At 43.1% G+C, this 15,613-nt stretch overlaps 1 protein-coding gene across 2 annotated transcripts in view; it reads right to left on the reverse strand.

Annotated features, from left to right (window-relative positions):
* The window catches only part of LOC128657185 (gastrula zinc finger protein XlCGF26.1-like), an 86,589-nt gene that overhangs the window by 36,269 nt on the left and 34,707 nt on the right, over nucleotides 1-15,613 (reverse strand). For both annotated transcript variants that reach the window (XM_053711434.1, XM_053711435.1), the window contains one exon: nucleotides 7,596-7,688. In XM_053711434.1, coding sequence (XP_053567409.1) covers nucleotides 7,596-7,688 — 93 coding nt within the window. The remainder of the gene's footprint in view (nucleotides 1-7,595; nucleotides 7,689-15,613) is intronic.

Below are 15,613 nucleotides of genomic sequence, written 5' to 3' on the forward strand. Positions count from 1 at the left end.
TGCATGACATGTTAGATCCCAGGTAGAAAATCAAGTGGAGCTGAACAGCGTGCTTTCATTTTGTGATGCTGCGTCATTTCAAGCCTCTCTGGCCCTGTTTAGCTATGTATGCTAGGGGAAACTTTAGAAAACCTTGCCGCTACATTGAGGGACTTTTCTAATACTCTCCTCTCTCCCTTTGAATGATTCTTGTCCCAAGAAATTAAATTTAGTCCCCCTTATATGTGGGCCTCCGCTCTGTGCGTGTAAGTTGCGTTAAGGATTATAGGGCCACCACGCCTCTCATATAGGTGACCATGCCGGGGCAAGTAAGTAAATGTCCGTTATGGGATTAATCCGGATCGCTTACCCGCTGCCTGTCTCCTCATTGTAGTCGGATGCGATTGTGTGTGGCGGCAAAGGCTGCAGCTGGGCTCTGATGCACTTAGGCCTGTTCCGTTGCGCGGCGTGTCGCCTGTTGTTGAGTATAGCACCGGTTGAATTTTGGCTTCACATTTGATTCACCTCTCTATTATAGTGCTGGACAGCACTTTTGGGCCAAACTTTTCCCCCGGTTAGGAGAGAAAACGTTGCTCAGTCAGAAAGGGCTCAGGAGCACACTCAAGCCGCGGCCATTTCCCTGGCTGGCTCGCTCCGCCCTCCTCTACTGTGGCTTTTTACCTCCCTCAATACGACTTTTGAAGCCTTTTGAGCCCTTCAGAGAAGTCCTGGATCATGCAGGAAGAAGCTGGATGTCTGTGTCTGTAATTTTTGCTGTGCAAAAAAATGCCAAAATAGGCCCCTCCCACTCATATTACAACAGTGGGAAGCCTCAGGGAACTGTTTCTAGGCAAAATTCAAGCCAGCCATGTGGAAAAAACTAGGCCCCAATAAGTTTTATCACCAAACATATGTAAAAAACATAATTTATGCTTACCTGATAAATTTATTTCTCTTGTAGTGTAGTCAGTCCACGGGTCATCCATTACTTATGGAATATATCTCTTCCTAACAGGAAGCTGCAAGAGGATCACCCAAGCAGAGCTGCTATATAGCTCCTCCCCTCACATGTCATATTCAGTCATTCGACCAAAACCAGACGAGAAAGGAGAAACCATAGGGTGCAGTGGTGACTGGAGTTTAATTAAAATTTAGATCTGCCTTAAAGACAGGGCGGGCCGTGGACTGACTACACTACAAGAGAAATAAATTTATCAGGTAAGCATAAATTATGTTTTCTCTTGTTAAGTGTAGTCAGTCCACGGGTCATCCATTACTTATGGAATACCAATACCAAAGCTAAAGTACACGGATGAAGGGAGGGACAAGGCAGGAACATTAAACAGAAGGAACCACTGCCTGAAGTACCTTTCTCCCAAAAATAGCCTCCGAAGAAGCAAAAGTGTCAAATTTGTAAAATTTTGAAAAAGTGTGAAGTGAAGACCAAGTGCAGCCTTGCAAATCTGTTCAACAGAGGCCTCATTTTTAAAGGCCCAAGTGGAAGCCACAGCTCTAGTAGAATGAGCTGTAATCCTTTCAGGAGGCTGCTGTCCAGCAGTCTCATAGGCTAAACGTATTATGCTACGAAGCCAAAAAGAGAGAGAGGTAGCCGAAGCCTTTTGACCTCTTCTCTGTCCAGAGTAAACGACAAACAGGGAAGAAGTTTGACGAAAATCTTTAGTTGCCTGCAAATAGAACTTCAGGGCACGGACTACGTCCAGATTATGCAAAAGTCGTTCCTTCTTTGAAGAAGGGTTAGGACACAGTGATGGAACAACAATCTCTTGATTGATATTCCTGTTAGTAACTACCTTAGGTAAGAACCCAGGTTTAGTACGCAGAACTACCTTGTCTGAATGAAAAATCAGATAAGGAGAATCACAATGTAAGGCAGATAACTCAGACACTCTTCGAGCCGAGGAAATAGCCATCAAAAACAGAACCTTCCAGGATAACAGCTTGATATCAATGGAATGAAGGGGTTCAAATGGAACGCCTTGAAGAACGTTAAGAACTAAGTTTAAGCTCCACGGCGGAGCAACAGTCTTAAACACAGGCTTAATCCTAGCCAAAGCCTGACAAAAAGCCTGAACGTCTGGAACTTCAGCCAGACGTTTGTGTAGAAGAATAGACAGAGCAGAAATCTGACCCTTTAACGAACTAGCAGATAAGCCCTTTTCTAAACCCTCTTGTAGAAAGGACAATATCCTAGGAATCCTAACCTTACTCCATGAGTAACACTTGGATTCACACCAATATAAATATTTACGCCATATCTTATGGTAAATTTTTCTGGTAACAGGCTTCCTAGCCTGTATTAAGGTATCAATAACCGACTCCGAGAAGCCACGCTTTGATAGAATCAAGCGTTCAATCTCCATGCAGTCAGCCTCAGAGAAATTAGATTTGGATGGTTGAAAGGACCCTGAATTAGAAGGTCCTGTCTCAGAGGCAGAGACCCACGGTGGACAGGACGACATGTCCACTAGGTCTGCATACCAGGTCCTGCGTGGCCACGCAGGCGCTATCAGAATCACCGAAGCTCTCTCCTGTTTGATCTTGGCAATCAAACGAGGAAGCATCGGAAATGGTGGAAACACATAAGCCATGTTGAAGACCCAAGGGGCTGTCAGAGCATCTATCAGCACCGCTCCCGGGTCCCTGGACCTGGATCCGTAACAAGGAAGCTTGGCGTTCTGGCGAGACGCCATGAGATCCAGATCTGGTTTGCCCCAACGATGAATCAGTTGAGCAAAGACCTCCGGATGAAGTTCCCACTCCCCCGGATGAAAAGTCTGGCGACTTAGAAAATCCGCCTCCCAGTTCTCCACGCCTGGGATGTAAATCGCTGACAGGTGGCAAGAGTGAGACTCTGCCCAGCGAATTATCTTTGAGACTTCCAACATCGCTAGGGAACTTCTGGTTCCCCCTTGATGGTTGATGTAAGCCACAGTCGTGATGTTGTCCGACTGAAATCTGATGAACCTCAGAGTTGCTAACTGAGGCCAAGCTAGGAGAGCATTGAATATTGCTCTTAATTCCAGAATATTTATTGGGAGGAGTTTCTCCTCCTGAGTCCATAATCCCTGAGCCTTCAGGGAGTTCCAGACTGTGGCCCAGCCTAGAAGGCTGGTGTCTGTTGTTACAATCGTCCAATCTGGCCTGCGAAAGGTCATCCCCTTGGACAGATGTGGCCGAGAAAGCCACCATAGAAGAGAATCTCTGGTCTCTTGATCCAGATTTAGTAGGGGGGACAAATCTGAGTAATCCCCGTTCCACTGACTTAGCATGCACAATTGCAGCGGTCTGAGATGCAGGCGCGCAAATGGTACTATGTCCATTGCCGCTACCATTAAGCCGATTACTTCTATGCACTGAGCTACTGACGGGTGTGGAATGGAATGAAGGACACGGCAAGCATTTAGAAGTTTTGTTAACCTGGCCTCTGTCAGGTAAATTTTCATCTCTACAGAATCTATAAGAGTCCCTAGAAAGGGAACCCTTGTAAGTGGTAATAGAGAACTCTTTTCCACGTTCACCTTCCACCCATGCAACCTCAGAAATGCCAGAACTATCTCTGTATGAGACTTGGCAGTTTGGAAACTTGACGCTTGTATCAGAATGTCGTCTAGGTACGGAGTCACCGCTATGCCTCGCGGTCTTAGTATCGCCAGAAGTGAGCCCAGAACTTTTGTAAAGATTCTTGGAGCCGTAGCTAATCCGAAGGGAAGAGCTACAAACTGGTAATGCCTGTCTAGGAAAGCAAATCTTAGGTACCGATAATGATCCTTGTGAATCGGTATGTGAAGGTAGGCATCCTTTAAGTCCACTGTGGTCATGTACTGACCCTCTTGGATCATGGGAAGGATGGTTCGAATAGTTTCCATTTTGAATGATGGAACTCTTAGAAATTTGTTTAGGATTTTTAAGTCCAAGATTGGTCTGAAGGTTCCCTCTTTCTTGGGAACCACAAATAGATTTGAATAGAATCCTTGCCCGTGTTCCGTCCGCGGAACTGGGTGGATCACCCCCATTAGTAAGAGGTCTTGTACACAGCGTAGAAACGCCTCTTTCTTTATTTGGTTTGCTGATAACCTTGAAAGATGAAATCTCCCTCGTGGAGGAGAAGTTTTGAAGTCCAGGAGATATCCCTGAGATATGATCTCCAACGCCCAGGGATCCTGGACATCTCTTGCCCAAGCCTGGGCGAAGAGAGAAAGTCTGCCCCCCACTAGATCCGTTTCCGGATAGGGGGCCCTCTCTTCATGCTGTCTTAGGGGCAGCAGCAGGTTTCTTGGCCTGCTTGCCCTTGTTCCAGGACTGGTTAACTTTCCAGCCCTGCCTGTAACGAGCAACAGCTCCTTCCTGTTTTGGAGCAGAGGAAGTTGATGCTGCTCCTGCCTTGAAGTTACGAAAGGCACGAAAATTAGACTGTTTGGCCTTTGATTTGGCCCTGTCCTGAGGTAGAGCATGGCCCTTACCTCCCGAAATGTCAGCTATAATTTCTTTCAAGCCGGGCCCGAATAAGGTCTGCCCTTTGAAAGGAATATTAAGCAATTTAGATTTAGAAGTCATGTCAGCTGACCAGGATTTAAGCCATAGCGCTCTGCGCGCTTGGATGGCGAATCCGGAGTTCTTAGCCGTAAGTTTGGTTAAATGTACGACGGCATCAGAAACAAATGCGTTAGCTAGCTTAAGTGCTTTAAGCTTGTTCATAATTTCATCCAATGGAGCTGTGCGAATGGCCTCTTCCAGAGACTCAAACCAGAATGCCGCCGCAGCAGTGACAGGCGCAATGCATGCAAGGGGCTGTAAGATAAAACCTTGTTGAACAAACATTTTCTTAAGGTAACCCTCTAATTTCTTATCCATTGGATCTGAAAAGGCACAACTATCCTCCACCGGGATAGTGGTACGCTTAGCTAAAGTAGAAACTGCTCCCTCCACCTTAGGGACCGTCTGCCATAAGTCTCGTGTGGTGGCGTCTATAGGAAACATTTTCCTAAATATGGGAGGAGGGGAAAAAGGCACACCAGGTCTATCCCACTCCTTGCTAATAATCTCTGTAAGCCTTTTAGGTATAGGAAACACGTCAGTACACACCGGTACCGCATAGTATCTATCCAACCTACATAATTTTTCTGGAATTGCAACCGTGTTACAATCATTCAGAGCCACTAATACCTCCCCTAGCAATATGCGGAGGTTCTCAAGCTTAAATTTAAAATTAGAAATCTCTGAATCCAGTCTCCCTGGATCAGATCCGTCACTCACAGAATGAAGCTCTCCGTCTTCATGTTCTGCAAACTGTGACGCAGTATCTGACATGGCTCTCACCTCATCCGCGCGCTCTGTCCTTAACCCAGAGCTATCGCGCTTGCCTCTTAATTCTGGCAATTTAGATAATACTTCTGTCATAACAGTAGCCATGTCTTGCAAAGTGATTTGTAAGGGCCTCCCTGATGTACTTGGCGCCACAAAATCACGCACCTCCTGAGCGGGAGGCGAAGGTACTGACACGTGAGGAGAGTTAGTCGGCATAACTTCCCCCTCGTTGTCTGGTGATAATTTCTTTACATGTAAAGATTGACTTTTATTTAAAGTAACATCAATGCAATTAGTACACAAATTTCTATTGGGCTCCACATTGGCCTTTAAACATAGTGAACAAAGAGATTCATCTGTGTCAGACATGTTTAAACAGACTAGCAATGAGACTAGCAAGCTTGGAAATACTTTTCTAAATAAATTTACAAGCAATATAAAAAACGCTACTGTGCCTTTAAGAAGCACAAAAAGCTGTCACAGTTGAAATAACAATGAACCAAAATAGTTATAGCAACCAATTTTTCACAGTAAATGTATTAAGTTAGCAAAGGATTGCACCCACCAGCAAATGGATGATTAACCCCTTAATACCCAAAAACGGATAACAATTTAATAATTAACGTTTTTATCACAGTCAAAACACACTGTCACAGGTCTGCTGTGACTGATTACCTCCCTCAAAATGAATTTTGAAGACCCCTGAGCTCTCTAGAGACGATCTGGATCATGGAGGATGAAGTAGACAGATTGTGACTGAATTTTTACTTTGCAAAAAAGCGCTAAAATAAGCCCCTCCCACTCATATTACAACAGTGGGGAAGCTCAGATAACTGTTTCTATGCAGAAAACAAAGATGGCCATGTGGTAAAAATCATGCCCCAATAAGTTTTATCACCAAGTACCTCACAAAAAATGATTAACATGCCAGTAAACGTTTTAAACATACATTTGAAAAGTTATGAAGTGTTATTAATAAGCCTGCTACCAGTCGCTTTTACTGCAGTTAAGGCTCATACATTATTTCAGTATTAACAGTATTTTCAGAGTCAATTCCATTCCTTAGAAAAATACATTCAGTGTATACACACTCATCAGCCTAATACCAGTCGCTATCACTGCATTTAAGGCTGAACTTACGTTACATTGGTATCAGCAGTATTTTCTCAGTCAATTCCATTCCTCAGAAAAATAATTTACTGCACATACCTCATTTGCAGGGGGGCCCTGCATGCTATTCCCCTTTTCTGAAGTTACCTCACTCCTCAGATGAGAACAGCCAGTGGATCTTAGTTACGTCTGCTAAGATCATAGAAAACGCAGGCAGATTCTTCTTCTAATGCTGCCTGAGAACAAACAGCACACTCCGGTGCCATTTAAAATAACAAACTTTTGATTGAAGAAATAAACTAAGTTAAAAAACACCACAGACCTCTCACAGTGACCTATCTTTAGTTAGGCTGCAAGAGAATAACTGAATATGACATGTGAGGGGAGGAGCTATATAGCAGCTCTGCTTGGGTGATCCTCTTGCAGCTTCCTGTTAGGAAGAGATATATTCCATAAGTAATGGATGACCCGTGGACTGACTACACTTAACAAGAGAAAACGATTAAACATGCCAGCAAACGTTTTAAAATACACTTTTATAAGAGTATGTATCTCTATTAATAAGCCCGATACCAGTCGCTATCACTGCATTTAAGGCTTTACTTACATTACTTCGGTATCAGCAGCATTTTCTAGCAAATTCCATCCCTAGAAAAATATTTTAACTGCACATACCTTATTGCAGGAAAACCTGCACGCTATTCCCCCTCTGAAGTTACCTCACTCCTCAGAATATGTGAGAACAGCAAAGGATCTTAGTTACTTCTGCTAAGATCATAGAAAACGCAGGCAGATTCTTCTTCTAAATACTGCCTGAGATAAACAGTACACTCCGGTACCATTTAAAAATAACAAACTTTTGATTGAAGAAATAAACTAAGTATAAAACACCACAGTCCTCTTACGACCTCCATCTTAGTTGAGAGTTGCAAGAGAATGACTGGGTATGGCAGTGAGGGGAGGAGCTATATAGCAGCTCTGCTGTGGGTGATCCTCTTGCAACTTCCTGTTGGGAAGGAGAATATCCCACAAGTAATGGATGATCCGTGGACTGGATACACTTAACAAGAGAAAACAGGCAATACCCCATAAAACAGAAGACACATCACACACGTGTACTTACCTTCATTGTCACACATGTGCACTTACCTTCATTGTCACTGTCACACACGTGCACTTACCTTCATTGTCACTGTCACACATTTCCTTCATTGCCAGCTGACACGTTACACTCAGATCTTCTGTTTTAACATATACGTCAGTATTAATGTCATCTGTAAGAACATTTATTGCAGACAATATTTCATGGTTTAGGATTTTATTTCACCCCAAAGGCAACTAATGTTTAACACAGTAATGGGTTCTTAATTGCCATACACTTAAAGGGAGCATCTACTTGAAAATTGTTATTGTTTAAAAAGATAGACAATGCCTTTATTACAAAATTCTAGTTTTACATAACAAACACTGCTATATTAATATACTTTTTACCTCTGTGATCACCTTGTATCTAAGTCTATGTAGATGGCCCCCGTATCTCAGTTTATTTCACAATCTTGCATTTCAACCAATCAGTGCTGTTCCTGCATAATTATTATTCTACACGGGAGTGAGCACAATGTTATCTATATGACTCACATGAACTAACACAGTATGGCTGTAAAAAGCTAATAAAAGGCACAGAGATAAGAGGGGCTTAGAAACAGGTAAACTGGGGTTATAAAGTATATTAATATAACAATGTTATCCATATGACACACATGAACTAGCACTGTATGGCTGTAAAAGGCTAATAAAAGGCACAGAGATAAGAGATGGCCTGCAGGGGCTTAGAAACAGGTAAACTGAGGTTATAAAGTATATTAATATAACAATGTTGGTTTAGCAAAGCTGGGGAATTGGTAGTAAAGGCGTTATCTATCTTTTTGAACAAAAAAAAAAAAAAAGTAGATTGTCCCTTTAATATTTGGTGCATATTGAGGTTGATCAATAACATAAAAAATGTAATTTTATTAGATTTGTACGTTCAGATGTTCCGTTAAATATTTCAAATATATTGCAAATTTGAAGGTACGAGTATGAAGCATAAACACCCAAAACATATTTCAGAACTGAAAGGAACATTCCAGCCAAAATTAGAATCCACATGGGTGCATTTCAGTTATGAATAGAAGCATCTTTGTAATATAGATGTACAGGTAAACCTCACTTTACAGCGCTTCGCTAATACAGCGCTTTGTGGAGCTAAAGGTTCAACCACCAAGGATTTTGAAAAAGTGCTGTAATCTTCGTGAGATTGAGAGAAAAGTGACTGGCACCATTGTGTTATGCACAGTTCACTCTGTTTACAGCATCACAGTGCAATCTGTGTCTCAGTGCTATAGTCTGGCAAATTTTACTACAGTAATTGTCACTATTTTACAGGTACAGTATTTATTGAATACTGTGCTGTGCTAGTGTTAAACTAAACGTAGCGCTATTGCACCCCTAATAAATGTTAGTTCAAACATATTTTCAAGTTTTTAAAAGCACTGGCAGGTGAAAAGAAAGCTAAAACCGCCTTGTTTCACTTTAAGGCGGGTTTGACTTTACAGCGGTGCTCCGGTTCCTAACGCGCTGTATGAGCGAGGTACACCTGTATTAGCAAAATTGCTTCTAATAAAAGCTATAGCTGTTTCAAACATGTATTTAAAGGGACACTAAACCCAAATTGTTTCTTTTATGATTCAGATAGAGCATGCAATTTTAAACAACTTTCTAATTTACTCCTATTATCAAGTTTTCTTCATTCTCTTGCTATCTTTATTTGAAAAGCAAGAATGTAAGTTTAGAAGCCGGCCCATTTTTGGTTCACAACCTGGGTTGTGCTTAGTGATTGTTGGCTAAATGCACTCACCAATACATGAGTGCTGTCCAGTTATATGAACCAAAAATTATCTGGCTTCTTAGATAGCAAGAGAACAAAGAAAAATTGATAATAGGAATAAATTAGAAAGTTACTTAAAATTGCATGCTCTATCTGAATCATTAAATAAAAAAACTGGGTTTAGCATCCCTTTAAGTATGCCCCATGCACCAGCATTTCAAACACAGCACTTGTTCAGAGAACCTAAGGTGCTTTTACCATCTGGTAATGACTCAATTTGTTAATTGCTGACATGATACAAGCCCCGCAGGCGCTATGAGCAGCTGCTGTATTTAAAATGCTGGTGCACTGAGAATATCTAGCTATGCTTCACATGCACGAGCGGAGACAAATGCTAACACTAAAACAGTGATAACTTTTACTATAGGTATTTTTGCCAATATATTTATATTGCTAATATGTTTCTATTCAAAGATGTAACTAATTTATGTGCTTTTACATTTTGACCAGAATGTCCCTTTAAATTTACATATAATAGTCTGTAGATTAAATAATGTCCCACTACTGTCATCGTATTTATTCCTATATTTAATCTTTATTAATGGCCCAAATGTCTAAGTTCACAATAAAATAAGAGTTTTCAGAAAACCATTTAATGAACTAGAAGTGGGATACAGAGGGCACATGTGTGTATCATTTACATGAAGCAGAGGGTGAGAGAGTGCATGTGTGTGTACCATTCACATGAAGCAGAGGGTGAGAGAGGGCATGTGTGTGTACCATTCACATGAAGCAGAGGGTGAGAGAGAGCATGCGTGTGTACCATTCACATGAAGCAGAGGGTGAGAGAAAGCATGCGTGTGTACCATTCACATGAAGCAGAGGGTGAGAGAGGGCATGTGTGTGTACCATTCACATGAAGCAGAGGGTGAGAGAGGGCATGTGTGTGTACCATTTACATAAAGCAGAGGGTGAGAGAGAAGGGAAGAGAGGGCATGTGTGTGTACTATTGACATTAATCAAAATTGAAAGAGAAGAGAGGGCATGTGTGTGTATCATTTACATGAAGCAGAGGGTGAGAGAGAAGAGAATAGAGGGCATGCGTGTGTACCATTCACATGAATCAGAGGGTGAGAGAGAAGGGAAGAGAATGTGTATGTGTGTGTGTGCCATTTACATGAAGCAGAGGGTGAGAGAGAAGGGAAGAGAGGGCGTGTGTGTGTGTGTGTGTATCATTTACATGAAGCAGATGGCATGTGTGTGTATCATTTACATGAAGCAGAGGGTAAGAGAGAAGGAAGAGAGGGCATGTGTGTGTGTGTATCATTTACATGAAGCAGAGGGTGAGAGAAAAGGGAAGAGAGGGCATGTGTGTGTGCCATTTACATGAAGCAGAGAGGACGAGAGAGGGAAGAGAGGGCATGTGTGTGTACCATTTACATGAAGCAGAGGGTGAGAGAGAAGGAAGAGAGGGCATGTGTGTGTATCATAGGGTGAGAGAGAGAGAAAGGAAGAGAGGGCATGTGTGTGTATCATTTACATGAAGCAGAGGGTGAGAAAGAAGAAAACAGAAGGTGTGTGTGTACTATTGACTTTAATCACATTTGAAAGAGAAGAGAGGGCATGTGTGTGTATCATTTACATGAAGCAGAGGGTGAGAGAGAAGAGAATAGAGGGCATGTGTGTGTACCATTCACATGAATCAGAGGGTGAGAGAGAAGGGAAGAGAAGGTGTATGTGTGTGTGTGCCATTTACATGAAGCAGAGGGTGAGAGAGAAGGGAAGAGAGGGCATGTGTGTGTGCCATTTACATGAAGCAGAGGGTGAGAGAGAAGGGAAGAGAGGGCATGTGTGTGTGTGCCATTTACATGAAGCAGAGGGTGAGAGAGAAGGGAAGAGAGGGCATGTGTATGTGTCATTTACATGAAGCAGAGGGTGAGAGAGAAAGGAAGAGAGGGCATGTGTGTGTGTCATTTACATGAAGCAGAGGGTGAGAGAGAAGGGAAGAGAGGGCATGTGTGTGTGTCATTTACATGAAGCAGAGGGTGAGAGAGAAGGGAAGAGAGGGCATGTGTGTGTGCCATTTACATGAAGCAGAGGGTGAGAGAGAAGGAAGAGAGGGCATGTGTGTGTGTATCATTTACATGAAGCAGACAGTGAGAGAGAAGGGAAGAGAGGGCATGTGTGTGTGCCATTTACATGAAGCAGAGAGGATGAGAGAGGGAAGAGAGGGCATGTGTGTGTATCATTTACATGAAGCAGAGGGTGAGAGAGAAGGAAGAGAGGGCATGTGTGTGTGTATCATTTACAAGAAGCGGAGGGTGAGAGAGAAAGGAAGAGAGGGCATGTGTGTGTGCCATTTACATGAAGCAGAGAGGACGAGAGAGGGAAGAGAGGGCATGTGTGTGTATCATTTACATGAAGCAGAGGGTGAGAGAGAAGGGAAGAGAGGGCATGTGTGTGTATCATTTACATGAAGCAGAGGGTGAGAGAGAAGGGAGAGGGCATGTGTGTGTATCATTTACATGAAGCAGAGGGTAAGAGAGAAGGAAGAGAGGGCATGCGTGTGTGTATCATTTACATGAAGCAGAGGGTGAGAGTGAAGAGAAGAGAGGGCATGTGTGTGTATCATTTACATGAAGCAGAGGGTGAGAGATGTAGTGTTGTGCTTACTTCCTGGTTTGGTCAAAAGGGCCATTGAGGCTTCCATACAAAGATGATGTCATCAAGTGGGCTGTGCTTAGAATCAGTACAGTTCAGAGAAGCCATCTTGTGACAGTTTGTGATGCAGTTATAAAGTACAAGGATTGAACCTGAGCTTTGACAATTGCTGATACTAATAAATGTAATGTCAGCTACAGATCACTGCAGAGGATACAGCATCAGCCAGTCAGGAAGAGTAAGAACTGTCAGTTACACATTATAAGTTATATTGCAGTTATACAGTTAACAGTTATAAGTTTCCCTGGATTACTATAGTGCTGCATACACAGTGTACAGGACTGCTAATATAAGGAGTGCAGCAGCAATTCATTATAAAGGACTATATATATATATATATGTATCTATCCATATTACTGTGTGCAAATCTACAGGAGCACCTTGCTATGTCATGCAGTGAATAAAGTGCCAGTTTACATTTAGAAGTTGCAAGTGCATCATTCATATAAAGAGTTAATGTTTGCTATGTAAGGACATTACAAGAGAGAAGGAAGAGAGGGCGTGTGTGTGTGCCATTTACATGAAGCAGAGAGGACGAGAGAGGGAAGAGAGGGCTTGTGTGTGTACCATTTACATGAAGCAGAGGGTGAGAGAGAAGGAAGAGAGGGCATGTGTGTGTATCATAGGGTGAGAGAGAGAAGGGAAGAGAGGGCATGTGTGTGTATCATTTACATGAAGCAGAGGGTGAGAAAGAAGAAAACAGAAGGTGTGTGTGTACTATTGACTTTAATCAAAATTGAAAGAGAAGAGAGGGCATGTGTGTGTATCATTTACATGAAGCAGAGGGTGAGAGAGAAGAGAATAGAGGGCATGTGTGTGTATCATTTACATGAAGCAGAGGGTGAGAGAGAAGAGAATAGAGGGCATGTGTGTGTACCATTCACATGAATCAGAGGGTGAGAGAGAAGGGAAGAGAATAGAGGGCGTGTGTGTGTACTATTTACATGAAGCAGAGGGTGAGAGAAAAGGGAAGAGAAGGTGTATGTGTGTGTGTGTGCCATTTACATGAAGCAGAGGGTGAGAGAGAAGGGAAGAGAGGGCATGTGTGTGTGCCATTTACATGAAGCAGAGGGTGAGAGAGAAGGGAAGAGAGGGCATGTGTGTGTGTGCCATTTACATGAAGCAGAGGGTGAGAGAGAAGGGAAGAAAGGGCATGTGTGTGTGTGTGTGTACCATTTACATGAAGCAGAGGGTGAGAGAGAAGAGAAGAGAGGGCATGTGTATGTGTCATTTACATGAAGCAGAGGGTGAGAGAGAAGGGAAGAGAGGGCATGTGTGTGTGTCATTTACATGTAGCAAAGGGTGAGAGAGAAGGGAAGAGAGGGTGTGTGTGTATGTCATTTACATGAAGCAGAGGGTGAGAGAGAAGGGAAGAGAGGGCATGTGTGTGTATCATTTACATGAAGCAGAGGGTGAGAGAGAAGGAAGAGAGGGCATATATGTGTATCATAGGGTGAGAGAGAGAAGGGAAGAGAGGGCATGTGTGCGTGTGTACCATTTACATGAAGCAGAGGGTGAGAGAGAAGAGAAGAGAGGGTGTGTGTGTCATTCACATGAAGCAGAGGGTGAGAGAGAAGGGAAAAGAGGGCATGTGTGTGTATCATTTACATGAAGCAGAGGGTGAGAAAGAAGGAAACAGAAGGTGTGTGTGTACTATTGACATTAATCAAAATTGAAAGAGAAGAGAGGGCATGTGTGTGTATCATTTACATGAAGCAGAGGGTGAGAGAGAAGGGAAGAGAATAGAGGGCGTGTGTGTGTACTATTTACATGAAGCAGAGGGTGAGAGAAAAGGGAAGAGAAGGTGTATGTGTGTGTGTGCCATTTACATGAAGCAGAGGGTGAGAGAAGGGAAGAGAGGGCATGTGTGTGTATCATTTACATGAAGCAGAGGGTGAGAGAAAAGGGAAGAGAGGGCATGTGTGTGTATCATTTACATGAAGCAGAGGGTGAGAGAGAAGGAAGAGAGGGCATGTGTGTGTATCATTTACATGAAGCAGAGGGTGAGAGTGAAGAGAAGAGAGGGCATGTGTGTGTATCATTTACATGAAGCAGAGGGTGAGAGTGAAGAGAAGAGAGGGCATGTGTGTGTATCATTTACATGAAGCAGAGGGTGAGAGAGAAGGAAGAGAGGGCATGTGTGTGTATCATTTACATGAAGCAGAGGGTGAGAGAGAGAAGGAAGAGAGGGCATGTGTGTGTGTATCATTTACATGAAGCAGACGGTGAGAGAGAAGGGAAGAGAGGGCATGTGTGTGTGCCATTTAAATGAAGCAGAGAGGATGAGAGAGAGGGAAGAGAGGGCATGTGTGTGTATCATTTACATGAAGCAGAGGGTGAGAGAGAAGGAAGAGAGGGCATGTGTGTGTGTGTGTATCATTTACAAGAAGCGGAGGGTGAGAGAGAAAGGAAGAGAGGGCATGTGTGTGTGCCATTTACATGAAGCAGAGAGGACGAGAGAGGGAAGAGAGGGCATGGTTGTGTGTATTATTTACATGAAGCAGAGGGTGAGAGTGAAGAGAAGAGAGGGCATGTGTGTGTATCGTTTACATGAAGCAGAGGGTGAGAGAGAAGGGAAGAGAGGGCATGTGTGTGTACTATTTACATGAAGCAGAGAGTGAGAGAGAGAAGGGAAGAGAGGGCATGTGTGTGTATCATTTACATGAAGCAGAGGGTGAGAGAGAAGGGAAGAGGGGGCATGTGTGTGCACTATTTACATGAAGCAGAGGGTAAGAGAAAAGGAAGAGAGGGCATGTGTGTCTATCATTTACATGAAGCAGAGGGTGAGAGTGAAGAGAATAGAGTGCATGTGTGTGTATCATTTACATGAAGCAGAGGGTGAGAGAGAAGGGAAGAGAGGGCATGTGTGTGTGTATCATTTACATGAAGCAGAGGGTGAGAGAGAAGGGAAGAGAGGGCATGTGTGTGTGCCATTTACATGAATCAGAGAGTACGAGAGAGGGAAGAGAGGGCATGTGTGTGTATCATAGGGTGAGAGAGAGAAGGGAAGAGAGGGCATGTGTGTGTATCATTTACATGAAGCAGAGGGTGAGAAAGAAGGAAACAGAAGGTGTGTGTGTACTATTGACATTAATCAAAATTGAAAGAGAAGAGAGGGCATGTGTGTGTATCATTTACATGAAGCAGAGGGTGAGAGAGAAGGGAAGAGAGGGCATGTGTGTGTATCATTTACATGAAGCAGAGGGTGAGAGAGAAGGAAGAGAGGGCATGTGTGTGTATCATTTACATGAAGCAGAGGGTGAGAGAGAAGGAAGAGAGGGCGTGTGTGTGTATCATTTACATGAAGCAGAGGATGAGAGAGAAGGGAAGAGAGGGCATGTGTGTGTGTATCATTTACATGAAGCAGAGAGTGAGAGAGAAGGGAAGAGAGGGCATGTGTGTGTATCATTTACATGAAGCAGAGGGTGAGAGTGAAGGGAAGAGAGGGCATGTGTGTGTATCATTTACATGAAGCAGAGAGTGAGAGAGAAGGGAAGAGAGGGCATGTGTGTGTATCATTTACATGAAGCAAAGGGTGAGAAAGAAGGAAACAGAAGGTGTGTGTGTACTATTGACATTAATCAAAATTGAAAGAGAAGAGAGGGCATGTGT

This window comes from Bombina bombina, chromosome 4 (assembly GCF_027579735.1).
Source record: "Bombina bombina isolate aBomBom1 chromosome 4, aBomBom1.pri, whole genome shotgun sequence".
In the NCBI taxonomy this organism is placed as follows: Eukaryota; Metazoa; Chordata; class Amphibia; order Anura; family Bombinatoridae; genus Bombina; species Bombina bombina.